At 39.4% G+C, this 27,589-nt stretch overlaps 1 protein-coding gene across 1 annotated transcript in view; it reads left to right on the top strand.

The window, feature by feature from the left end:
* PHLPP1 (PH domain and leucine rich repeat protein phosphatase 1) overlaps nt 1-27,589 on the top strand; it is a 271,957-nt gene that overhangs the window by 149,913 nt on the left and 94,455 nt on the right. The window contains exon 4 of the mRNA XM_017867150.1: nt 1,857-2,023. Within this exon, the coding sequence (XP_017722639.1) occupies nt 1,857-2,023 (167 nt within the window). The remainder of the gene's footprint in view (nt 1-1,856; nt 2,024-27,589) is intronic.

A 27,589-nucleotide genomic window follows, 5' to 3' on the forward strand; every position in this document is an offset into this window, starting at 1 on the left:
CCCAACCTAGCAGAACATATGCAGATTTACTTCTGGATACTTTCAGCAGCAGGAGAGTATGGATTTTAGTGGTTATAAAATGTGAATGAAGCTGGGTGTGGTGGCTCATGCCTGTAATCCAGCACTTTGGGAGGCTGATGTGAGAGGATCAACCTAGCCCAGTAGTTTGAGACCATCCTGGGCAACGTGGCAAGACCCTGCCCCTACTTTATTATTTAAAAAAACATTTTTTAAATAAAAAATAAAATGTGAATGATTTGATTTGGAAATGGTAGTGTTAGTAGTAGTACTAGTAATAGTAATAGCAGTTAACATTTACTGAGTGCTTTTTCTGTGCCAGGCATGTAGAAGTAGGTACCATCTTTATACCTGTTATACAGATGAGAAAACTGGATCTTACATCAGTGATCTATTCAAGTTATCTCAGCTCCTGAGTGGTGGCACTGGGCTGTGAATCTGGACACTGAACTCAGAACCATACATCTAAGGACTATGTTCTACTGCCTTGTATAATTAGAAACAGAAATCTGGGGTTTGGTAAAAGAAAAAGACATCAGACTGATCACAGATAAGCAGTGAAATTTCTGCCCTAAAGCTTTGGTAAAGATAAATAGGGAGAATTAACCAAAGTTTTAGAACTATATTCCCATTGCCTCTGTGAGAAGAGAAAACCAATATGTGTGAAGGTGGGGCTAAAGCCACGTGCTTTAGCATAAATTGGCACTGTGTTACCTACAATATTGGAAAGAACATTTGAGAAATACAGGGTGGTCAGTGAGTTTTCTGCTTCCCACATAAAAGTTGGTCTTTCTGGCCTTGGGAGGAGTCATTTAACCAGGAAGGCATTGAACATCTGGATAAATACTTAGACATAAAATAAGTTTTACATAAAATAGTTACATGAAGCAAAGCACAATGAATTTATAAGCATTTCACTGAAACTGTGAAGAGAGGCAACCTGGAAAGTTTGTAGCAGACAGGCAGTAGAATCTGATTCTACTATACCATGAATTGAAGATGTGTACAAGGTCAGTTATACTCTTTTTCTTTATTTGTGCTATTTTAAAATCAGTATATACAATGACTTTCATATGTTCAGTTTAGATCTTAGTATCTGTCTCTTGACCGTGTATTTACTCGATAGCTCTGAATTCTCTTTCTGTGGGAGAGAATTATTCCTTATGTTTTCAGGAATAAAACTCCTACATTGGAGGAGATTACTGCTATCAATAAACCCAGTGGAGTAATCTGTGTTCTTTCCAGCCTGTCTCCTATGCTAGGTTACTGTACATACCCTCCAGGCAGGGACATTTTCATGCTTTTATAAAGTACTTAGCTCGAATACTAAGTACAGACATGCATTACTTAATGACAGGAATATATCCTGAGAAATGTGTTGTTAGGCAATTTCTTCATGGTGCAAACATCAGCGTGTACTTACACAAACCTAGATGGTGTAGCCAACTACACACCTAGGCTGTTGCTCCTAGGTTACAAACCTGTGTAGCATGTTACTGTACCGAATCTGTGGGCAGTTGTAACAAAATGGTAAGTATTTGTGTATCTAAACATAGAAAAGGCAGTGTGTTGTGCTATGACATTATGATAGCTGCCATATCACTAGGTGATAGGAATTTTTCGGCTTTATAATCTTGTGGGACTGCTGTGTGTGATATGTTATTGACTGAAAGGTTGGTATGCGGCACGTGACTGAATACTGTGTTGGTTTATATTTGGACTAACAGTGCTACTTTCATAGAATATCTATTCCAAATTGGGATTATCTTATTTCTATCCATAGAAAGTAGTTATAGGATAAGTGGATGGTATTAAAATTAAGTTTTATCCCTCTTTAGGTTGCATCCCAGCGCATTAGCTCAGTGGACCTCTCATGTTGTAGCCTGGAACATCTGCCTGCCAACCTCTTCTACAGCCAAGACCTCACTCATCTCAATTTAAAACAAAACTTCCTAAGGCAAAACCCTAGCCTTCCAGCTGCCAGGGGGCTTAATGAACTGCAAAGGTAAGCCTGCAGAAATGGGTGGATCATGAGGAAGGGGTGGAGGCAGAATGAACTTCTGCTTGTTATCTCTTGAATATTCTCACTAAAAAAACTAGTGTGTAAACTTTCTCTTTCAAAAAACAGAGTAATAGGACTTTGTTTATTAGTGAGGACATTACCAATTCTCAATCTGAGATTTTTTTAAGGTTCTTGCTTTTGAAACTAATGATTTATGATATTTATTAATTGGATAGAGTTGCGTAAGAACAATTCTCCTTTAACAACTTTTATTCCCATCTAAAAATGCATCTGCAAACAGTAACATTTGGTGTGTTACTTCTGAACTTCAGATGTTTGTTCAGATTAAATTTTTTTCTTTTGAAATTTATGAAAGGTCAGTTTTTCCCGTGAAAAGGCATTTCCTTAGAAATTTAAGAACCAGCGTTTAAATCCATTTATGTCATGTCATCTGGGTGATTAATATGTAGGTTTCAAGAGTCACATGTTAAATAGAACCTGCTCCTTTATTTTTTATTTTTTTATTTTTTTATTTTATTGAGACAAAGTCTTGCTCTGTCTCTCAGACTGGAGTGCAGTGGCGTGATCCCGGCTCATTGCAGCCTCCTCCTGGGCCCAAGTGATTCACCTGCCTCAGCCTCCAGAGTAGCTGGGATTACAGGTGCCCACGCCCTCTTAATTTTTGTATTTTTAGTAGAGACAGGGTTTCACCATGTTGGCCAGGCTGGTCTTGAACTCCTGACCTCAAGTGATCTACCCTTCTTGGCCTCCCAAAGTGCTGTGATTACAGGCATGAGCCACCATGTCTGGCCTAGAATGTGCTCATTTATAACTAGAAAAGAGGGACTTGACTTGCCTGTCTCCAAAACAGATTTAAGAATTTACCACATTCATTTCCTTTCCTCTTTGGAGCAGTGATCAGTCTTCATTCTGTGGTAAATTAAACCTTTGATACTTATATATTTGTTGCAAATATGTAGACTGTGTAACTGCGAAGAATATAACTTTTAAATAAATAATTGCTAGTTCATTTGTTTTTACATGACTGATATGATCAGGAATTAAAAAATATGATAACCATTGTGATTCTGTTTATGGTTTTTAACATCCAGAAAAAATAATCCAATACTTGCTTATAAAGTTTGTGGATGTAATTGGGAAATGGAAGAGTATTTTAATTGTCTTTTTAGGTAATTGTGAATATCCTTCCTTGATACTATACCAAAACTTGACAAGTGGTCATTTCTTAAATGTTAGTTCTAATATGGAATCTAAATCTCTATTCGTGAGCTTTTTGAATTCTTTAACGGTAGGATCCATTGATCTGACTTGCAGTTTGATTTGACTCTTTACCCATGCATCACTTTGTTGCATTAAGTGTTGGTCATTTGGAGAGTACTGCTTCGTTGTGTAACACAGATACTCCAAATGTTAATATATTTTATTATGGAATTTTAAGAATTCATTATTTGTTAATATCACCACTGATTTATTTTTGTTTGTTTGTTTGTTTGTTTTTGAGATGGAGTCTCACTCTGTCGCCCAGGCAGGAGTGCAGTGGTGCGATCTTGGTTCACTGCAACCTCTGCCTCCTGGGTTCTAGCGATTTTCCCGCCTCAACCTCTAGAGTAGCTGGGATTACAGGCCTGCCCCCAACACCTGGCTAATTTTTTGTATTTTTAGTAGAGATAGGATTTCTCCATGTTGGCCAGGCTGGTCTCGAACTCCTGACCTGAAGTGATCCGCCCACCTTGGCCTCCCAAAGTGCTGGGATTACAGGCGTGAGCCACCGTGCCCAGCCAATATCACCACTGATTTATCAGTAAAGTCTTTTAAGTATTGGGGTGTTGTTAAGCTTACTGTGGAAACGAGTTTCCACAATTTTAATTTTTAATTAGAAATGTGAAGGCCATTATTGGCAGCATATGCCGTCAGTTGTTTTCCAGTAAGCTGCCTTCTCACTTCATTTTTGAGAAAATGTCTGCCAAATACCCAAGTATGAATAATAATCGTTTGTCAGTTGTTCTTTCAAGTAAAAATGGGATTCTCTGTAAACAGTGACTGGTTTGGCCCACAACTCACATCATCAGATAAGTGTTTTCCTTGAGATAACTATCATACTTCAGTGTGTACCAGAAGTGCTTTTTTGTGTACCTCCTATTTTATCACCCAGAAAATTAAAAAGACATACACTCAGGGGTTGGGATGTAATAAGAAATGACTTTCCTGTGTCATCAAGGACATTCTTAAGTAAAACTGGCATTACAATTTTTTTAAAGAATATTTTTACTGTGGTTGCCTGGAAGAAAAGAATAGAGAAGAATATAATGACAACTGGGACAGTTTGGTGCTGCAGTGAATTAATTACATAGGCAGTCGAGACTCTAATAAGGATATTTTGCTCCAGCAATTCCTGATTGTCCCCTGTAGCTGACGTATACTATGAAAGTTACCACTGTGGTATTCTTTTTATTTTTTTTAATTGAAATCAAGTTTATTAAGAAAGTAAAGGAATAAAGAATGGCTTACTCCATAGGCAAAGCAGCCAGCCCTAAGGGCTGCTGGTTGGCTACTTTTATGGTTCTTTCTTTCTTTTTCTTTTTTTTTTTTTGAGACATTGTTTTGCTGTCACCCAGGCTGGAGTGCAGTGGCAGCTCACTGCAGCCTTCGCCTCCTGGGCTCAAGTGATCCTCCTGCCTCAGACTCCCAAATAGCTGGGATTACAGGCAGGCAGCACCACCATGCACAGCTAGAATTTATATTTTTAGTAGAGATGGGGTTTCACCATCTTGCCAGGCTGGTTTTGAACTCTTGAACTCAAGTGATCCGCCCACCTCGGCCTCCCAAAGTGCCCGGCCTATGGTTATTTCTTGATTGCATGCTGAACCAAGGGGTAGATTATTTATGAGTTTGCTGGGAAAGGGGTAGCCAAGTCCCAGAACTAAGGGTCCCTCCCCTTTTTAGACTATATAGGTTAACTTTCTGATATTGCCATGGGATTTGTAAACTGTCATGGTGCTGGTGGGAGTGTCTCAGCATGCTAATGCATTATAATCAGCATACAATGAGCAGTGAGGACAGCCAGAGGTCACTTTCATCACCATTTTGGTTTTGGTGACTTTTGGCCAGCTTCTTTACCACATCCTGTTTTATCAGCAAGATCTTTGTGACCTGTATCTTGTGCTGACCTCCTATTTCATGTGTAAGTAAGAATACCTAACCTCCTGGGAATGCAGCAGCCCAGTAGGGGTAAGCCTTATTTTACCCAGCCCCTGTTCAAGATGGAGTCACTCAGGTTTGAATGCCTCTGACATATTTACCCCTTCCGTTTTATTTTTTTTATTTTTTAAAATTTGTTTATTTATTTTTGTTTATTTTTTTGAGACAGAGTCTTGCTCCTGTCGCCCAGACTGGAGTGCAGTGGTGCAGTCTCAGCTCACTGCAACCTCCACCTCCCGGCTTCAAGCAGTTCTCCTATCTCAGCCTCCCGAGTAGCAGGGACTACAGGCGCCCGCCACCACTTCCACCTAATTTTTGTATTTTTAGTAGAGGTGGGGGTTTCACCATGTTGGCCAGGCTGGTCTCGAACTCCTGACCTCAGGTAGTCCGCCCACCTCGGCCTCCCAAAGTGCTGGGATTACAGACGTGAGCTACTGCGCCCGGCTGCCTCTCTCTTTTATAAGGAGATCTTTAATCCTAAGGGTTGTAGAGGAATGAAGATCCATCTTCTGTAACTTCTTCAGGCTGAAGAGGGACAGTGATATTCCTGCCTAACTGTGAGGGCCTCTTATATTCAAGGTAGAGAGGAGGTCATTGATCAAAGGGTTGATCTGGCGAGGGCCATTGATAACTGTGAGTTCCAACAAGAGGTGCTATCTGGAAGACTAGTAAGTGTTCAGTTTAAGAAAACATTCAGTAAGCTTATCTGCATTCCTACACAAAGAGTACAACAGCAATATATTCTACAACAGTGAAAAAAAAAAAAGATAAGCAAAATTATCCCAAGTAAACTAAATAAGAAGGCTTTCTATTAACTAGGCAGTTATGGAACCAAGCTGATATGGGGTCCCTAGCTGATTCCAGTACATGCCCAGAATTAGAATACTGATCAAGATGTTTATATTACCCATCCCTTTTGTTTCTTCTGAGCAGCAGCAGAGATCACTGGTTGGTTCACGGGAATAAGTAGGATTAGTCTAAATTGCAGGAAAGAACCCTCAAAAACGACTGAGACTAGAATCTAATAACAGGTATACCATAGTTCTTGAAACATAATTTTTCTCTCTTCAGTCTCCCATTTTCACTAAAGACAAATGATAGGACTGATTTGTTTGCAAAATACTTAAGCTTAGGTTTTATATGCTCTATGTATTGTTATTAATTTTGGACTGGCTGGATGCAATGGCCCAGTCCTATAATCCCAACACTTTGGGAAGCTGAGGCAGGAAGATAGCTTGAGACCAGGAGTTTGAAACCAGCCTGTCAATGTCGTTGAGACCCCATCTCTATGAAAGAAAAATTTTAAAATTAGCTGGGTATAGTAGCACATGCTTGTAGTCTCAGCTACTTGGGAGGCTGAGGCATGAGGATTGCTTGAGCCCAGTAATTTGAGGCTGCAGTGAGCCATGATTACACTACTGCACTCCAGCCTAGGCAACAGAGGGAGAGCTTATTTCAAAAATAAATAAAATAAAATAAATAAAATACTGGCACCACAACAGTAAAGTTAATATACTTTTTTTTTCTTTCTGCTGAAAGGTTATAATCATTATTATCATTTTGTTTGTTTCTGGAGCTACCCGTCATGAACTATCATCAATCAGTGTGTTCTGAGATTTGAAATTATTGGGAAATATTTTTGCATATTTCACAGAAGTGTAGACTTTTGTACTTCTATTATAGAACATCAAAGACTTTCTATCACACTGCCAAATCCTGATGTCTTAGAACAGAATGGGGCATTAGAATTCATCCAGACTATCAACCTAAATGCCCATCAATGAGAAACTGGATAAAGAAATGTGATACACCATGGAATACTATGCAGCCATAAAAAATGAAATTATGTCCTTTTCAGGGACATGGATGGAGCTGGAGGCTGTTATTCTTAGCAAACTAATGCAGGAACAGAAAACCAAATACTGCATGTTCTTACTTATAAGTGGGTGTCAAGTGATGAGAACACATGGACACGTAGAGGGAAACAGCACACAGTGGGGCCTACTGGAGGTTGGAGGGCAGGAAGAAGGAGAGGATTAGGAAAAATAACAGATACTAGGTGTAGTACCTGGGTGATGAAATATATGTATAACAGACCCTCATGACACACATTCACCTGTGTAACAAACCTGCTCATGTAGCCTTGAACTTAAAATAAAAGTTAAAAAAAAAATCATCCAACCTAATGCTCTCTTTTAAAGATGGGGTCTATGGGGATGTTAACTGCCAAATTCAGTTTAACAGTTACCTTTTAGGGAGACGGGGATAGGATTAGTGAATGGTTTGAACAAGGTTTCAACTATGTCTGTAATGTTTACTTCTTTAAAAAGAAAAATGAGAGGCCAAAAGGTTTTTTTGTTTGTTTTGTTTTGTTTTGGAGACAGAGCCTCACTCTGTTGCCTGGCTGGAGTGCAATGGTGCGATCTTGACTCACTGCAACCTCTGCCCCCCAGGTTCAAGCGATTCTCCTGCCTCAGCCTCCTGAGTAGCTGGGACTACAGGCACCCACCACCATGCCTGGCTAATTTTTGTAGTTTTAGTAGAGGCAGGGTTTCGCCATGTTGGCCAGGCTGGTCTCAAACTTCTGACCTCAGGTGATCCACCCATCTTGGCCTCCCAAAGTGCTGGGATTACAGGCATGAGCCACCACGCCTGGCCCAAAAGGTTAATATTTGAAAACGCTGTATAGTTAATACCTGGATGAATGTTACAGTTTTCTGCATTTTTTACTTGAGTATTTCATAATAATCCAAACATTTTAAACCTAAACAAAAAGAAAATTAAAATGCTTCTTTTTACATAGAAGAATATGATGCTCCCAAAGAGCCAGTATTTGTGGGATAAATATCCAGGTGGAGGGATATTTTGGGCATGACCTACTTCAGGAGGATTCAGGTTCTGTCTTGCCATTTAGTTCTTACAGTCATTGACTTGATCCCCCATGTCTGTTGATTCTGTGTGGTGTCTTTTGAGCTCATCCTGCTTTCTCCTCTGCTTCCATCCCTCTACTGCACACACGCTCTCTCCCCAGCTGTTATAGTAAAAGTACTTCTCATCTCTCACCTGGTCTGTTGTGCTACCTGTGAGAGCTGATTGTCTTGTTGTCATTTTCCCTCTGCAGGTTAGCCCTATTTTTGTTGCCCGCTGTTTTTTACATTTCTTGGTTTTGTTTTATTTTGTATTTTTAAAAATTTAAGCCTTTTCCTTTATCAAAGTAACACCCTATATAGATTTTTAAAGATCTTAATAAGCAGTGAAGTTTACAATAAGAAGCAGGTGCCTAAAGTTCCAGCCCCTCCCTACATCCAAGTCCTGCTGCCTAGACAACCCTTTTGAATCTTTTGGCTCTTTCTGCTGTTTTCCTTTCTCTTTCTAAATATTACGCATATACTGCTATGTTTTGATTTTTCATTATTGGACATTATATGTTGACCCATTACTATGGAAGAACAGGATTTCATTCGTTTACATTGTCTCACACTCCCTCTATCCCACACCACATGTACTACTCTTTCCCCATCCTCTCAATATATAGGTATTAATTTTTGGTTAAGTCAGTGCTCACTATTTACGTTATTATGAGCCTGGAACTTATTCAAGCTAAGGGATTTAATTGCAGTGATTATATTTCCTTTCTTGTGCTGGCTTGATAGCAGCCTCACTTTATCACTTGTATACTTTTCTTTTTCCCTAGTATTTGTAGGCTTTCTGACGGAATTCTTATATTCCTCTCAGCACCTTTTTCTTGGAGACTTTTTTCTTCCTGGAGCCAGGGTAGGTGCTTGTTCTTCTGGCCTGCTACACAGCAAAGACAGTGTGTGGACCTTTTCCTCAGGGGGTGTCAGTTTACTAGAGAAGCCCTTTGGTATTCTGCCAGGGCAATGCATGCCAAGATTCAGGGTAGTTAGTGCAAAAGAGAGGAGGAATCTCAAGGTTTAGTATGTGGATTTTAATTTAACTTCCCTGTTTTCAGAACAGTGTTTTCTGTTATGCTTGGTAACTTTTTTCTTTTCAATTTATGAGAAGTATTTCGACACTTAAGTAATTACAAAGAATTAAACAATACTACAGATTATACCGTCGTCCTTTGACAATCATGTCTTATTTTAACTTCCATAAGCCAGTTTCTATAGCATTGCATGCATACCAAATTGATAAAGGATAACTTCAGACTATTTTAGATAAAAGTTGGATCTTACCTGTAATCCTAGCACTTTGGGAGGCTAAGGTGGGTGGATGATTTGAGGTCATGTTGGCCAGCCTGGCCAACACGGTGAAACCCGTCTCTACTAAAAATACAAAAAAAATAGCTAGGCATCATGGCGCACACCTGTAATCCCAGCTCCTTGGGAGCCTAAGGCAGGAGAATCACTTGAACCTGGGAGGCAGAGGTTGCAGTAAGCCGAAATGGTACCACTGCACTCTCCAGCCTGAGCGACAGAGCGAGACTCTGTCTCAGAAAAAAAAAAAAATTGTATCTTAAAATTGTATATGTAAACATTAACATTAAATGCACAAATTTAGTTAATACTTTGTTTTCAATGACATTTATTTTCTCTAATTTCCCAAACCTATCATTGATCAGAAAAATAATTGTAAAGAACACATGTCTGATAAGACAGTATTACTGAGCCATGTGGTATGAAAGGAGATAAAGGAGTCTTTGATATTACCCAGATGGACTTCTGGAATTATCTTTTTAGAGACCATATGTTCAGTAATCAGCATCTCAGAAAATGAGTATATTACACTGAGACTGAAATATTTTGAATATAAAAGTAAACTAAGTCACTGGACATGAGCCATCTTTCAGCTGTTGTTTAAAATCTTAAGATGAATCATTGAGAATTCTCAAGCTGTATGTATAACTAAGTAAGAAATTAACTCAGTGGTTTTCATTCTCTTATTGCTCTATACTTTGACAAACTATTCTCTCTCCTCCAAATTACCTCCCTGATGCTTTGACAAACTATTCTCTCTCTTCCAAATTACCTCCCTGGGTCAAATGAAGGGTCAAAGAAAGCAGTTTCCCTTTTCATCATGCTGTGTAGTATGCCTGATGTCTTTAAATCAGGGACTCTGGTTCATTTTATTCCAGGGAATTAACTGTCTTCTGCTGGCATTGGGGAGAAGTTCTGGGGTCTTACTCCTCCTTCTGTAACCTTTTGGAAATTCGTAGAAGTATAACAAAAATATAGAAAAGGCAGATACGAGTGTATAACTTGATGGATTTCCACAAAGTGAACACATCCGTGTAACCAATATACATATTGAGGAAGAGAATATTACCAGCACTCCAGAAACCATCCTTGTACTCTTTCCTTTGTTACCCTAAACATCATCGCTATCCTGACTTAGAACATCACGAAATAGTTTCACCTGTCTTTGTACTTGGTCTAAATGGAACACACAATATGTGTTTGAGTCCAGCTTCTTTCATTGACTTTTCTTTTAAAAAAGCAAAACAAAGCATACCAAGTGACTTATTATCAGCTTGTACTTTGTATTGTGTAGTATAAGGCAGTGGTTTTGATTTGTTTAAGGTAGAGAATTTTAAAATTTTACACTGCAATAAAAGATTTCTGTTCTTTCTGTTGCTTTAAGCATGGGGAAGGTAGGCCTAGGGGACTTGCTATGTGGCATTGGAGTAACTGGTAAAGCTGCTGTTGTGTTGTTCTTTGGAAAAAACTAGGCTTTAAACCAGTTTCTCTTTCTTTTTATTTTGAGATGAAGTCTCGCTGTGTCGCCCAGGCTGGAGTGCCGTGGCACGATCTCGGCTCGGCTTACTGCAACCTCTGCCTCCCAGGTTCAAGTGATTCTTTTGCCTCAGCCTCCTGAGTAGCTGGGACTACAGGCGCACGCCAACATGCCCGGCTAATTTTTGTATTTTTAGTAGAGACGGGGGGGGTCTCACCATATTGGTCAGGCTGGTCTCGAACTTCTGACCTTATGATCCACCAGCCTCGGCCTCCCAAAGCGCTGGGATTATAGGTGTGAGCCACTGCACCCAGCCACCAGTTTCTCTTTCATTACACACTACTATGAGGTGTTTGTCTCCCACTTCCATTGTCTAAGAAAGATTTTTATTGCTAAGATTCCAGAGTAATAAGTTGATAAGTACACACATGCACACATACTCCCCTCATACATACATATATTTAATACCAGGAATTAAGTGTATAATGTGTATTTAAGAAAGTGATGTTAGTACTGCAGAAAGCATTCATGTGGTTTTTAAATGTCCAGTCACCTAGTGTGGTGGCTTCGAAATACGCCATATATTTAGTTGCTTATTTTTATTTGTGCGTTTAGGAAATTTGTGGTAATCTCTAATGTATGTTTCACAGGGAACATTTTAGATGCCAAAGGGCAATTTATTTTTATGTTTTTACCTAAGTTTCAAGGAATTAAGTTGTAGGTTACAGTGTTAGGGTAAATAGCCAGGGAGAAACTTAAAGTACAATGTGATTATAACAGGTAGGAGTTCTGAGGCATTTTATCTTAAGCACATTCCCCTTAATTTTTCTTTCTACTACAAATTTTCATCTTTAACAAGTGAGCTATTTTCACAGAACATTTAAATTGGTATTTGCACCAACATTCTAAATCTGGAAAGATGGCATGCTGATGTACACACACAGGTCAGCAGTTTCAGAGGAAAAACATTGTTCTTGGAACTAGTGCTGTTTGTTTTTCCTTTATTGGCATTGGAACTCTTCAAGTTAGTTTTCAAAATATAGAGGAGAGGCAAAATTCAGGGTAATTTTTGGTGGTTTTGATGGTTTCTTTCCTGATTATATGTGTCACCAATAACTATAATACATTGTTTAATTCTTTTATTCATAGATCGTACTTCATTTATGTTAACTATATCTCTAGATGACTCAGATAGTCTTAATACTAAGATTATTGTTATTTGCAATAGGGAATGATTTTCATAAAATATGGTAAGTTTCTTTGTAGAGTCAGTGAAGAAGACAACTTTTTGCTGATTTAAATTCAAAGGATATAATTTTTTTCCTCTTAATTTCATGTTTTTAATATGATAGCAAAGCTGTATGAACTTATTCGCACTAAATTATAATGGTGTTTGAACATTTTACTGCCCTGTTAAATTTAAATTTAGCTCTGGTTGTTTTTTTTTTTTTGAGATGGAGTGTCACTCTTGTCGCCCAGGCTGGAGTGCAATGGTGCAATCTCGGCTCACTAAAACCTCCGCCTCCTGGGTTCAAGCACTTCTTCTGCCTCAGCCTTCTGAGTAGCTGGGATTACAAGTATGCACTACCACACCCGGGCTAATGTTTGTATTATTAGTAAAGATGGAGTTTCACCATGTTGGCCAGTCTGGTCTCCAACTCCTGACCTCAGGTGATCTGCCTGCCTCAGCCTCCCAAAGTGCTGGGATTACAGGCATGAGCCACCATGCCTGACCAAATTTAGCTCTTATAAATTTTTTTTTTTTTTTTTTTTTTTAATTTTTTTTTACAGTCTCGGTCTGACCTCCCCCAGGCTGGAGTACAGTGGCACGATCTCGGCTCACTGCAGCCTCCATCTCCCAGGCTTAGGCGATTCTCCTGCCTCAGCCTCCTGAGTAGCTGGGATTGCAGGCGTGTGCCACCATGCCTGGCAGATTTTTGTATTTTTAGTACAGACGGGATTTCACGATGTTGGCCAGGTTGGTCTTGAACTCCTCACCTCAAGTGATCTGCCTGCCTCGGCCTCCCAAAGGGCTGGGATCATAGGCATGAGCTGCTGCACCTGGCCTAGCTCTTATAACTGTGCCATTTATTTATCATTTATTAAAGATTTATAGGGAGGATCATCGAAGGACCTAGAGTTTGTAAATATAGAGGAGGCAAAACTTTACCTGTGCCCTCTAAAAGCCTCCACCTGGGTCTGAGAACTAAGTGGACATAAGGCATTAGCGGGAGAAAAGTGTACAGATTTTTACATGTACATAGGAACCCCCATGGGAAAATGAAGACCTAAAGAAGTGGCAAAATCTAAGTGCTTATATACTAGTTTGAACACAGAGGAAATTGTGGAAAAGTAAGTAAAATATATGGGGAGATCAAAGAAAGATGAGTTATTTTAACAAATGTTGTTTGTACAGAATTGTCTTAGCCTCCATTCCCTGTCTCTCTCTCCTTCTTTTTTTTTTTTTTTTTTTTTGTTCTTTTTTTTTTTGTTTTTGACGACTGGAGTCCTCGCTCTGTCGCCAGGCTCGGACGTGCCAGTCGGTGCACATCTCGGCCTCACTGCAAGCTCGCTCCTGGCTTCACGCCATTCTCCTGCCCTCAGCCCCTTCGGAGCTAGCTGGGACTACAGGCCCTCCGCCCACCTCGCCCGGCTAATTTTTTGTATTTTTATGTAGAGACGGGGTTCACGTGTTAGCCAGGATGTCGTCCGATCTCCCTGACTCTCGTGATCTGCCCGCCACTCAGCCTCCCAAAGTGCTGGGATTACAGGCATGAACCACTGCGCCCGGCCATTCCCTGTCTCTTGTGGTCAGAATGTTGCTTTCCTCCTGCTACATAGAGGGCATCTTTCACAAGGGAGTTTTGTTTCTTGATTTCAAGAAGGGGAGGTCAGAGGCCAGGTGCAGTGGCTCACGCCTATAATCTCGGCTTGGGAGGCCGAGCTGGGCGAATCACTTGAGGCTAGGAGTTTGAAACCAGCCTGGCCAACATGGTGAAACCTTGTCTCAACTAAAACTACAAAAATTAGCCAGCGTGGTGTTGGGCACCTGTAATCCGAGCTACTCCAGAGGCTGAGGCAGGAGAATCACTTGAACCTGGGAGGCGGAGGTTGCAGTGATTGGAGATCGCGCCACTGCACTCCAGCCTGGGGGACAGAGCCAGACTCAGTCTCAAAAAAAATTAGGTGGGGCGCGGTGGCTCACGCCTATAATCCCAGCACTTTGGGAGGCTGAAGTGAGTGCATTATTTGAGGTCAGGAGTTCAAGACCAGCCTGGCCAACATGGTGAAATCCCGCCACTGCTAAAATACAAAATTACAAAATTAGCCAGGCATGGTGGCGGGCACCTGTAGTCCCAGCTACTCGGGAGGCTGAGGCAGGAGAATCACTTGAATCCGGGAGGCTTCAATGCAGTGAACTGAGACTGAGCCACTGCATTCCAGCCTGGGCGACAGAGCAAAACTCTGCCTCAAAGAGAGAAAAAAAAAAAAAAAAAAAAAAAAAAAAAGGAAGAAAAGGGGAGGTCAGAGCGCTCCTTTTTACACTTGCTGTTTTTCAAGTGCGTTTGGCTCAATATAATCCTTATGCCAAAGTGGTATATTTTGGGGTAGTGTATTCTGCACTCCTTGCTAAGGTATGATAGATCAGAGAATTCTTTTATGGTGATATCCTGCCATGTTTAGAAAAAGGAATAGGAGAATGAAGTCAAAAGCAAAGTTTGATAGTAATAATGTGTGTGTGTGTGTGTGTGTGTGTGAATGTGTGTGTGTGTGTTTCCAGTAACTTTGTCCGTGGTACTTGGAAAGTTTGTCACTTAAGTTCAACTAAAATGTCTTTATCTTAGACTATTTTAATTACTAATTATTTCTACCAACCAGTTTAAGAAAGAAGCCTCTGTTCTAGTAAGTACTTGCCAAATTGGTGATAATTAAAATACACTTAAATTGTTTAATTCTATGTGTGGAAACTAGAAAACATATAAAATAACTACTTCATAAATAGAAATATAATGTTTCAATTTTTTTTTATGGTTGGTGGTTATCGCTTCCATTAATAAAGGAAGTGGATCCACATGGATCTGCTTTCTGGCTTTTGCTGTTTATAAATAAATTGGTATAGAGAAACAAAACTAGCACAGCTAGAAGGTCCTAGCTTGTTCTAGAAATGGAGTTACTTTTATAGGGAGAGCACTATAATTTCAGTAGAAGTTGGTATTTTAAATGACTTGATAAATCATGTACAGTAACTCCTCATTTAATGTCTTATGTAATGAAACCAGTTTTACCATAGGTTAATTGATATAAACAAGAGTTAAGTTCTTAGGGCATATTTCTGGTCACAACACCACGAAACTACTAAATAAACATCGAAACACTTTTAGTATTAAACATTGCAGTAAATATGAGCTATCCATATACTTAAGAAAGATTAGTAAAGGGCCAGGCGTGGTGGCTCATGCTTGTAATCCCAGCACTTTGGGAGGTTAACGCGGGCGGATCACGAGGTCACAAGTTCGAGACCAGCCTGACCAACATGGTGAAAACCCGTCTCTACTAAAAATACAAAAATTAACTGGGCGTGGTGGTGCATGCCTGTAACTCGTGAGGCTGAGACAGGAGAATCGCTTGAACCTGGGAGGTGGAGTTTGTGGTGAGCCGAGATCACGCCTTTGCACTCCAGCTTGAACAATCAGAGCGAAACTCTGTCTCAAAAAAAATAAAAATAAAAAAATAAAAAGTAAGGCCGGTTGAGGTGACTCACGCCTATAATCCCAGCACTTTGGGAGGCCGAGGCAGGCGGATTACCTGAGGTCAGGAGTTCGAGACCAGCCTGACCAACATGTTGAAACCCTGTCTCTACTAAAAATACAAAAACTTAGTCGGGCATGGTTGTGCGCACCTGTAATCCCAGCTATTCGGGAGACTGAGGCATGAGAATCGCCTGACCCCGGGAAACAGAGGTTGCAGTGAGCTGAGATTGTGCCACTGCACTCCAACCTGAGCGACAGAGCAAGACTCCATCTCAAAAAACAAACAAAAAGGGTAATTATTTACCCAGGTTTTCCAGTTCAGGTTGCTGGTGGCTGGAGCTTCTCCCAGCAGCTAAGAGTGCCAGACAGGAACCAGCCCTGTGTAGGACAGCATCCCGTCACAGGGTGCACACACACACACACACACACACACACACACACACAGCTGTCTCTCTCTGTCTCTCACTCGCCATGTGGACACACTGGTGAACGTAATGTGCACAGCTTTGGGATGTGGGAGGAAATGAGTACCCCAAGAAAACCCACACAGACAGAGGAGAATGGGCAAACTTCACAAAGACAGTGGTCCTCACCAGGAATTGATTTTTTTCCTCATTAACATTATAGCTAAATGACATTGAATGAAATGACATTGTTCGAGGACCTGCTATATATCTGTAGAATTATTATTATTATTTTTTGAGACGGAGTCTCGCTCTGCCTCTCGGACTGGAGTACAGTGGCGCCATCTCAGCTCACTGCAACCTCCGCCTCCCAGGTTCAAGCGATTCTCATGCCTCAGCCTCTTGAGTAGCTGGGAGTATAGGTGCGTGCCACCACTTCTGGCTAATTTTTTGTATTTTTAGTATAGATGGAGTTTCACTGTGTCAGCCAGGATGGTTTCGGTCTCCTGACCTTATGATCTGTCCTCTTTGGCCTCCCAAAGTGCTGGGATTATAGGTATGAGGCATCGCATATGGACTGTAGAATTCTTAATGTGATTTTTATCATATATGATACGAAAAAAGGCAAAAACAAACAAAGTGCCACCAGCGTTTTTGTTTTCTTAACATTCTCCTTTGGATATTGAATTTTGCCATTGTGTGTTACTATTGTCCCCTGACAGTTTTATAAAATTCTGTGTGATAGTTAAGCCTGTTTTTGTAAAGATACTGTGACGCATGGGAATACAGTATGGCCTTAACTTTTATCACCTTTGTTTTCTATATTTATCTTGTGTGCTCTGCTTGGCTTTGCGTTCTGAGAGGGCAGGAATCAAGTCCCCCTCAGAGGTCATTACTGTTGCTGGGTGAACATTAAATACATACTCCATAAATGAATGCCCACTTGAGTGAATGATGTTGGACACACTTGAGTGAATGGTGACGGAATTGTCTTTATTCATGCAATTATATGTATTCTTCGCAAAAGGTATTTGTAGCAACTTCTTTGCAAAAGGGATTTGTAGCAACTTTTTTTGTTTTTTGAGATGGAGTCTCACTATATCCTCCCCCACAGGTTGGAATGCAGTGGCTTGATCTCAGCTCACTGTAACCTGTGCCTCGTGAGTTCAAGTGATTCTCCTGCCTCAGCCTCCCGAGTAGCTGGGATTACGGGTGCCCGCCACCACACCCAGCTAATTTTTGTATTTTTAGTAAAGACGAGGTTTCACCATGTTGGCCAGGCTGGTCTTGAACTCCTGACTTCAGATGATCTGCCTGCCTCAGCCTCCCAAAGTGCTGGGATTACAGGCGTGAGCCACTGTGCCCGGCCTGTAGCAACTTTTAGAAGGAAGTGAGACTGGTAATTTATCATTGTATTTCTCTTTGGTTGAAAGTATGATGAGAAGACAATGTGCACAGTGAGATGATTCAGAAAACCTTACACAGAAAAATGTTTGTAAGAAAGGATTTGAAGTTGGAAAAGGAGATACTAGTTTTAAAATAGACCGTATGAAATTGGACTTCTAAAAAAATATCTATGGTCTATTTCACCATTTTCTAAACTCACTTCACATTCTCTTACCACTCATCTTGCAAGAATGTGCCCCAACTTTTACCTTTGACCACCTGCCAAACCAGACTCAACCTAGCGACTCCTGCCCCACCCTTCAAAGTGTATTTGTAATGGCATTTTTTCCTTGAAGCTTTTAGTTACTTCTCAATTCCATGTGATCTTTTCCTCTTCTGAATTGTTCACTTTCTTTATATGTTTTGTACTTATCAATCCTTTTATAATAAACATCTAAAAATTTCTAAAATCGCCATCTACTTATAAAGTCCTTAATAAATACTTACTGAACTGAATTGTTGGTTTTCCCACCACCAAGGCTAATCAAAATAATGTGATCATAAAACTTTAGGAAGAGAACATTTAGAAATGCTTTGAGCAGTGGAACCATTTCTTGCATTTAGTATTCAAGGTGACTATTTTAAGGGGACATCAGTCACTTAAAATGATGGTTGATCAACCACATTGCATTATATGGCACCTACACATCAATTTCAGGGAACTTAGGAATGTGTGATTGTGTCTTAGAAGCTGTGGTATAAATTGAGTATGTTGTCACCTGAAACAAGTAAAGATTACTTGGGTCAAGAGGGGAGTGAATTCAACACTTGGAGGAAAGACGTGATTTGAGCTCTGATTAGATGTGAAATTTGGTTTAGCTGAAAATGGAGAGATGGAGGGACAGGTCCTCTCATGAGAGAAAGAGGGAGTGAATGGAGTTGGTCGTGCAAGGATGTGGACATAATAGAATGAAAGTATGAAGAAACGAGCAATGAGAAACTCCTAATTACGCATGGCATTTATCAAGTACCTTTCTTCTTAGAAAGCTCAAATTCTACATTTTTAGTCCCCTTGGAGTAGAAAACAAATGACCTTATTTCCTATTCTGCTCTTCTGCTCTTTTGGGGATGTTGGCATTCCAGATGTAAAGTGATTAATGCTAATTACTTATCATTACCAAAAGCCCACATTTCCAGGTTTTATTGAAAGATTTTAGTTTTTGTTTTTATCCATAATTCATGAAAACTTCTTTTAATGGAAATAGTGATAATTCATTAGCATAGTGAAAAGAGTGGCATGCTAAAACATTTTTGCAGTTCATTTGATCGATTTAAACAGCAGCACTTAGAACAATTTCAGCTTATTTGAAGGCACTCTGCTATATAAAAAATGTTAAAGGCAAGCCAGCTGCAGACTGCTGAGGAAAGAGTAAAGCCTATGTAAAAGAAAAACAGCACAAATGCTGCTCATTTGTGCTAGGGTTAGAGATAACCTTGGGAAAGAATTTCCACTACCAGGGTTCCATGAGGCTTGCCAAATGTTTAAGGAATTTCATGGAATGTATGGAATGTCTTTTTGTCAGTTAACTGTTCCCAGAACTGGAAGTTCCTTTCTTATACAGCTTTGCTTTTCAGATGGAATTGTGATCCTCTTGGGAAGCTTTCATTTCACAAGATTCCCATTTTCCTTCCCAAAGAATTTGATCAAAGCAGAGCTGTCAGGTGGTGCTTGGGGCTCCGTGATTGTATATAGCCTTTGATTCTCTTCTTGCCTAATGCTGCCAACCTAATTTATGGCGATAATGGTCTATTTTCATACTCCCTCATGTAGCACATTTTGAATAGGGAGCTCAGAAATAAAATATCAGCCAGGCTATATTAAATTACAATTTGCCCTATTGACTTTTTGGGGTAGTTCAACATGTTCTTTAACATTTATTCCCACTTAAATAGAAGGGAGAGAGGCTGGTATCTTCAAAAGCCTTGGCTTGATTCCAATTCAGTTATTGTATTCTGTCCACTTCCATTCTTTGAGCTCTGTTGAGCTCTTTGCTGTATTCTCTGAGCTTTAACTTAACTGCAAGAGTTTAATGCCAACACTGTATTAGTAGATATTTGCTATTCTGAGTGGTAATCAACTTTACTCTGCACAGCTCCAAGCGGATAGTAATAAGTGTAGAGTAGGAGGGCCAAACTGATGCTTATTTTGTTAATGGTGAAGCGTCATCGTAACTTGGGACTTGGGAACATAACTAACATCTTTGCTGATGACTTCTGAAATAATTCTTCAGAACTATTGCCAGTATGAGAATGCTGATGGAGACCAGTACTCCTCTCCTCCCTCTCTCTGCTACTTCATGTCAAATAAACACATCTAACTCTAGAGCTCATTCAGACAACACAAGCATATCAGTTTTGAAAACTAAGGACTCATGAAAATTTCTGTTTTTCTTTAGTGGCTGTAATTTTGATGTCACTTACCATGCTGTAAACTAATGGAGCTTTGAATGGGAGGAGGAGTCACATTCCTCTTGTCATTTCTCTGGAGTGGTGAGGATGATGACACCAGAGCTGGCAGGATATTTGACAGTGACATCCGTAAAAGCAGGGCACACCCATTCCTCCCTGGTGATGTCTTTTGGACATAGAATTAATAAGAAAACCTTGGGGAAAGGCTGACTTTCTAAATAGTTGTTTTTTTCCCCCTAATTTTAAACTTTGTCAGAATGCATATTTACATTCCACATATTGTGTGTGTGTGTGTTTGTGTGTGTGTGTGTGTGTGTGTCTAGAAGTGCAACAAAGGGGAGATGTTTTCTGATACATGTGATAAATATGTGCATGTTCAGATGTATTATTTCATTCAGTGCAAAGTTTTTCATAGGCAAATACCAGTGTCTTCTTGACATGCTCTGTGATTAGACTTTAAGCATTCTTTACAACCACAGGGCTTCGTTCTCCTTAATAATTTGGTCTACTTAATGTTTCCCAATTACCTTGTAGTTTTTGCTTTCCAAATCAGTGTTTCACAAAATGATTCATGAAATGCCTACGTCAGAATCACCTGTAATGTTTATTGGTGCTATGGTTTGAATGTGTCCTCCAAAGTTAATGTGTTGGAAACTTAATCCCCCATGCAACAGTGTTAAGAGGTGGGACTTTCAAGAGATGATTAGGCCATGAGGGCTCTACCCTCATGAATGTATTAATCCCCATTATCAAAGGGCCTGGGGCTGTGAGTTTGCTCTCTTGCTCTTTCTGCTCTTCTGCCATGGGATGACACAGCAAGAAGGCCCTCAACAGATGCATCTTGAAATTGGACTTCCCAACCTTCAGAACTGTGAGAAATCAATTTTTTCCTTTATAAATTACCCAGTCAATGGTATTCTGGTTTTGTGTGTGTTTTTTTGTTTTCTTTTTGAGACGGAGTCTTACTCTGTCACCCAGGCTGGAGTGCAGTGGCATGATCTCGGCTCACTGCAACCTCCGCTTCCTGGGTTCAAGCGATTCTCCTGCCTCGGCCTCCTGAGTAGCTGGGATCACAGGCGCGTGCCACCATGCCTGGCTAATTGTTTGTATTTTTAATAGAGACGAGGTTTCACCGTGTTAGTCAGGATGGTCTTGATCTCCTGACCTTGTGATCTGCCTGCCTTGGCCTCCCAAAGTACTGGGATTACAGGCGTGAGCCACCGTGCCCAGCTGGTATTCTGTTACAGCAATACAAAATAGACTAAGATAACTGGAAACACAGATGCCTGTTTTTCATCCCAGACCTGAATCAGAACTTACAGTGATGGGCCCAGGGATCTGCATTATAACAGTGCATGCTAAAGTTTGAGAAACAGCCATATCGTACGATTCTTTTTAAATGGTCTGTCTTCCAGTCCCCCTCTGTCTGTTGAACTCTTACTCATTTTCCTTAGGTAAAAGTTTTCACTTTTGTAAACACTTACAGTGCTTCTTACCCCCACCCCAACCACTGCCGCCAGTGAGTTTTCAGTTTTCATCTTCTGCTTTATTTTATAAGAGCTTTGTTCTCAAATTGTTTCAGGTTCCTGGAGGGTGAAAACCATGTCTAATTCACATTTGTATACTTCCAGCACCTTTGTGCATAGTAGGAACTCAAGAAGTGTTTAGTAAATAGTGGTTCAACCCTAGCACCAGACTTTTATTATACCTGGGAAACTTTTGGGTGTTAGGATTTTTTGTATTTTTTTTTCCTTTTCTATTTAGCTATCAGATATGCTTAGCCTATTTGTTATATGGTGTTTAGGCTACTGTCTAAGCACGTTTTCATGACCTAATTATTCTCACTTTTGCTTATGTTCACTTTCTCATTTGTTTGGTAATCCAATATCCTTGATATAGATGCTATTTGGTTTTCCTTTTTATATATCTTTGTGTGACTTGAGTGGGATTTTATCCAAGTATACTTGTGAATCTTCTCTCCTTTGGTTTGAGAAGAGGAGCAGAAATAGTGATCCATTTTCTGCCTTTTTAAGGAATTGTTTTGTTTTGTTTTGTTCTTTTAATATTTTTATTTGTCCTCCTAGTGTGGTGGTTAATGTTAAACATATCTTGAATATCATTGGCAATTAATGGGCTTACTGTGGGCAGATATATTGGTGAGAAAATGAAAAAAAAATGTAGTCATGGATAAATTGAGTAAAGAAACCACCTCAAAACAGAGATGTTTAAGTGTAATGTGATAACATATTTCTTGGTTTTTGATTCTTATATTGCTAATTTACAAAAGAATCAAAATGACAAATTTATGCAGCTTATGACTCATTGTTTTCCTGAATTTAGTTAGTACAGGCTTACTATAGATCTAGTGGCTGCTGTTTTCACATAATTACCATCTGATGATCTAGAGTGGTTCTCTATGTAGTTTACTTACTGGACTCATGGAGCCTGCCACTGCATACCTCCCTCTCCACCACAGGCAGGAGCTGTGCCTTATTTGTTATTGTATCCATAGGATTAACCCAGCCTAAGGTTTGGCACATAGTAACCAGTAAGTACCTCTTGTTTGACTTTCTTTAATTTTTATTTTTTTGTTGTTGTTTGTTTGAATCATTTCAAAAGAAGGATTAAGAAAAGTTTTCTCTTTAGGGCTGGGTGTAGTAGTCCCATGTACTGTGGACACTGATGCATGGGAATTGCTTGAGCCAAGAAGATCAAGGCTGCAGTGAGCTATGATCACACCACTGCACTCTAGCCTGGGTGACAGTGACACCTCATCACTTTAAAAAATAAATAATAAAGGTTTTTTTTTTTAATTAAAGAATTTTCTCTTTAGGGAATGCTTTAATTTGCCTTTACAGCAAAATGTCCATGGCAATTATTGTCAACAGTGAGAATTCTCTAGTTCTTTATTACTTTTGAAAAATTATGTCTATGAGTTTTAGCTTTGGTAATATTTATTCTGATTTTCAACATCTGTAGCAGTTCTTAAGAAAATTATAAAATTCTTTCATGACTGTAAATTTTAATTTTTACCTAAGTAAAATATGCATGTGCTTATTTTTGTTTTCTAGTTATATGAAAAGGTGATATGTTTGTTTTACTTGTACCGGGTAAGTTCATGTGGATTCATTTTAGAAGTCTTATTGGGACGACAGGAAAAGCACTGCACCAAGAAACTGAGAAGAGTTCAGTTACAGGCCAATAAGTATGGGGGTGTGGACAACAGCGTGAAAGCCAAAAGGAGTTGAGTCATGCCTTCTGAAGGGTGGGTGTTCCCAGCAATTCTGAAGCAGGCACAATGGGTCAAATGTTTCTCATGCCAGTGCCGCCACAGATGAGTCCAAGAAGAACATGGAGCAAAAGGTATTCCTTCCTTTCCTTATCCAGGAGAGACAGCCTCTCTCATGTGTTTTAGAAATTATTTGGCTTCCTTATGTGACTATTATTTCACATACAGGTTGCCCTATATCATAGTTGGATGGGGCAAGAATATTAAAACATGGCTGTAGGACAAACTTACCAAGCCAAAGAAGCAGCACACGAAAGGAATCGGAATTTGAGGAGTTCATGGGAAAGGAAGTTGCTTACTGGGGGTCTCTGTCTCTCATTCGTTCATTTAACTGTTGTTTCTAAAGAGCAAATATATTCAATACACATTTTTAAAAGCACTTTGATACACTTCCCAAGATTATTTCTTCTAAAGATAAAAAAGAAAAGTTACTCTGTCAAACTTAATGGTCTCAAAACCACAAGGTGTGCTCTTAAGAACAACAACTTGTGCTTGGTTTTATAAATTCTTTTGGAAAAAAGTAGAGAAACATAACGTTTAAGTGTAATTCATTTTACCCAAGCTTTTCTATTTTATTGGAAAAGCATTAAGCTTTCTCTTTTGTTCTCCCTTCCCCTAGTATATAAAATTTGTTTTAATTGAATGGATAAGGTTGATTTTATCTGTTTATGTATTTATTTATTTTGAGAGAGCAAGACCACATCTCAAAAAAAAAAAAAAAAAAAAAAAGAACTTATTTAATAAATGTTGGTAACATAGCTAGCTACCAGAAAGAAAATAGTTGGCCCTCCACCTGACATTTCTTGTAAAACATGTCAGTTGGAATTAGGATCCAAATGTAAAAAATAAAATATATCTACATGTTAGAAGGAAACGTTAAGAGAACATTTGTACCACTTTGGATAGAATGAGAGGACCTTCTTGAGCAAAATTAAAAACAGAGATCCCATAAAGGAAAAGATTGCCAAATTTGAGCAAATAAAAAAAAAAAAAAAAAAATAGTGTGTGCCAAAAGTCACCATGAACAGAGTGGGAAACACCAGACAGCAGGCTGGCAGGGCGTGTTTGTAGCATTTGACAGTACACGGCAGGTGGTATTCAGGGAATGCCTGCAAACTAAGTGGCAGGTGAAAAGTCCAATAGAAAAGTGGGCAAAGGATATGAATGTGTATCTCAAAGAAGATTTGCAATTACCATTTTTTTCTTTGCAAAAAGCAACTCAACTTCACTGAAAAATAAAATTGAAATGACCTATGTAATTTTTGCCCATTAGATTGGCAGTGGTTGAAAAGATGCTAACATTAAGTATGGGGAAAGGGACCCTTTCCTAGCATGGGGAAAGGGACCCTTTCTTACATGACTGAATGGGAGTATGAATTTCTGTAACTTTTTTTTGTAGTTTTGTAGTACATATTTAAACTTTACATACTCTTGATGCCATCAGTTATACTTTTAGAAGTATAGGTTCACAGTCCCTTATCAAAACTCTTGAGGACAGTTGTGTTTTCAGATTAAATGGAGATAACATGGTGCATATACTGTACATTATGTGACACCTCCAGCAGGGTTTGAGAGAGCACCCCATAAGTAGACACATTCATGTTTCTAGAGAGATCAAATGGTATTCACATCAGTTCAGATCAGCTTTTGCCACCACATGAGTCAATTAAAAGTCTTTCAATTTTCAGAATCTCTTGGATTTCAGAATTAAGGATAAGGCCTATTAGGCACCTATAAGTACTGTAAAGTAAAATTATTGATGCACAACCAGATACATGAGTGGATGTTTCTTGCAGAATTGTAACAGCAGAAAAACTAGGAGTACTCCTAATGTCAATCAGTGGACGAACGGAATAAATTATGGTACATTTGTACTCTTTGTATTATGCAGCTGTCAAAAAGATTAAGTTGGTTTTTATGTACTGACTCAGTAAGATGATTTGTTTGTACTGGGTGAGTAAACAATTTGTAGAAAAAATATATGTGGTATAATCTCATTCAAAATATGTGGAGGGGCTATCTCCTATTTATGCAGCTGTAAGGAGGAAAAGCTTTGGAAGGATATAGACCGAACTGTTGACACTGCTTATCTCAGGAGGGTGGGATTTGAAATGAAGTGGGAGAGACTGTTAACTTTTTCTTTATATGCTTCTATAGTTTGACTCATCTTGTTAAAAAGAGCATTCTTGTTTTGGTAATCAAATAAAATCTTTCTCTTAAAAGAAAATATAGTGAGTCTTACAGAGCACTGACAGCCTGGCAACTCCCTACTAAGGCAGAGCCACTCAAAGCCATTAGGGATCCTGCTTTTCATAATTGATGCAAAGTAGGGGACAGGCCAAGAGCGAGACTTACAAGTCCAGCCGTTGAGCAGCTCCTTCAGTGCTTAATACTGAAGCCTCATAATTTCCAAAGTGGGCTAGCATGTGCCCCACAGAGGAAAAAACAAGTTAAACACGGTCTGTTACTGTGAAATGGAAATTTATTTACTTAGGGAGTCTTTTTAATTGACCCATTTGTGGTGAATAATATTGATTTCTCTCTATTAGAATCATTGACTAAAACAAGTATGGTTTTCTCTTCCTGGGTATTACTTGTGACACCCATTTTGAGCACATTTGGAATAGGTTTAAAAGTACAACTACTTCCATCATACTGTTATTTTAGTCAAGTTTTCAAGTGTATTGTGTCTATCCCTAGTTCCTGGAAGAAAAATTACTCAAGACTTAGATATATCTAAAGCTAATTAATACTGTGTCTCCAAATAGTCATCATGCTGTTTATTTGATTTTATTTCCTAAATATGTACAAGCATATATAGCCATTCCCTGTAGCTCACATGCAAAAATAGCTTTGTACGTACATTTTTGAGTATAGATAGATTGAATACATGTTAAGAAAATGAAAGATTAAGTACATCTTATGACAAAACAAGCCCAGAAGGAGGAAGTATGTGAGGATTGGTAGCATTTTGTATATTTGTTTATTTCTTTCAACTTTGATCCTGTAAAACATTGGCGCTTTTTTTTTTCTTTCCTGCCCTTGGATAAAAATGGCTCCACTTCATTTTCTAATGAGCATTGACTCCCAACTAGTTTTTTAGAAGCCAGAATCAAATAAGCTTGTTGAACCGTGGTTTACTTGTTTTAAAAACCTTTATATTGGCTGGGTGCGGTGACTCATGCCTGTAATCCCAGCACTTTGGGAGTCCAAAGTGGGTGGATCACAATGTCAGGAGTTCGAGACCAGCCTGGCCAAAATGGTGAAACTCTGTCTCTACTAAAAATACAAAAATTAGCTGGGCGTGGTGGCAGGCACCTGTAGTCCCAGCTACTCGGGAGGCTGAGGCAGAAGAATTGCTTGAACCTGGGAGGTGGAGGTTGCAGTGAGCTGAGATAGCACCACTGCATTCCAGCATGGGTGGCAGAGTGAGACTCCGTCTCAAAAACAAAACAAAAACTTTATATTTACCTAATAAAGGTAGGGAAGTTGGATGCATGAATTTGGTGCATTTAAACTTTTCTGATTAAGAAACTAAACACTCTTCCCTTTTATAGAGTTAAATAATTTGCTTAAGGGAGTAGCTTGGAAGATTACACCTCAAAATTTAGTAACTGGGGGAAAATTCCATTGAAAGTCAAGTGTAGACAGTGATATATTTACATGGTCTACTGTTGTCTAGATTAAAAGGGAAACTAAGAAAATACAGGGACGGAACCGATTGCTGTATTCTCTCAATAGCAGTTTGAAGGTTTGCTGTTCTGGCTCTGCCATTGATTAGTCATGGCTATGAAGTTGGAGAAAGGAAGGAAAAGGTAGGAACACTAGTAGATCACACCCCTAGATAGTTTAGCATATTTTGTGTCTAAATGTACCGTGTCATTGTTACTGTACTTTCATTTTATAATGTAAATACAGTAGGAAGTACAAATTAAAGCAGTCAGTAATGTAATAGTGATAGCATCAGCTTAATTCTACCATCTCTTCCCTGTCCCCACTTTGACCTTTTGTCACTTGAGGGCCCCACCCTTGGCAAACAGTCATGCACATTGTTTGTTTGTTTAATTTGTTTATTTTAGAGACAGGGTCTTGCTCTGTGGCCCCAGCTGGATCACAGTGGCACGATCACAGCTTATTACTGCCTCAGGCTCCTTGGCTCAAGTGATCTAACCGAGTAGCTAGGATTATAGGTGTACATCACCACATCCAACTAACTTAAAATTTTTTTAGTAGAGATGGGATCTCGCTGTGTTGCCCACTCTGGTCTTGAGCTCCTGGCCTCAAGTGGTCCTCCTGCCTCAGCTTCCCAAAGTGCTGGAGTTTGCATGGCACCGGCCTTTGCACTTTGTTATAG

This window comes from Rhinopithecus bieti, unplaced genomic scaffold (assembly GCF_001698545.2).
Source record: "Rhinopithecus bieti isolate Rb0 unplaced genomic scaffold, ASM169854v2 scaffold_2554, whole genome shotgun sequence".
Classification (NCBI taxonomy): domain Eukaryota; kingdom Metazoa; phylum Chordata; class Mammalia; order Primates; family Cercopithecidae; genus Rhinopithecus; species Rhinopithecus bieti.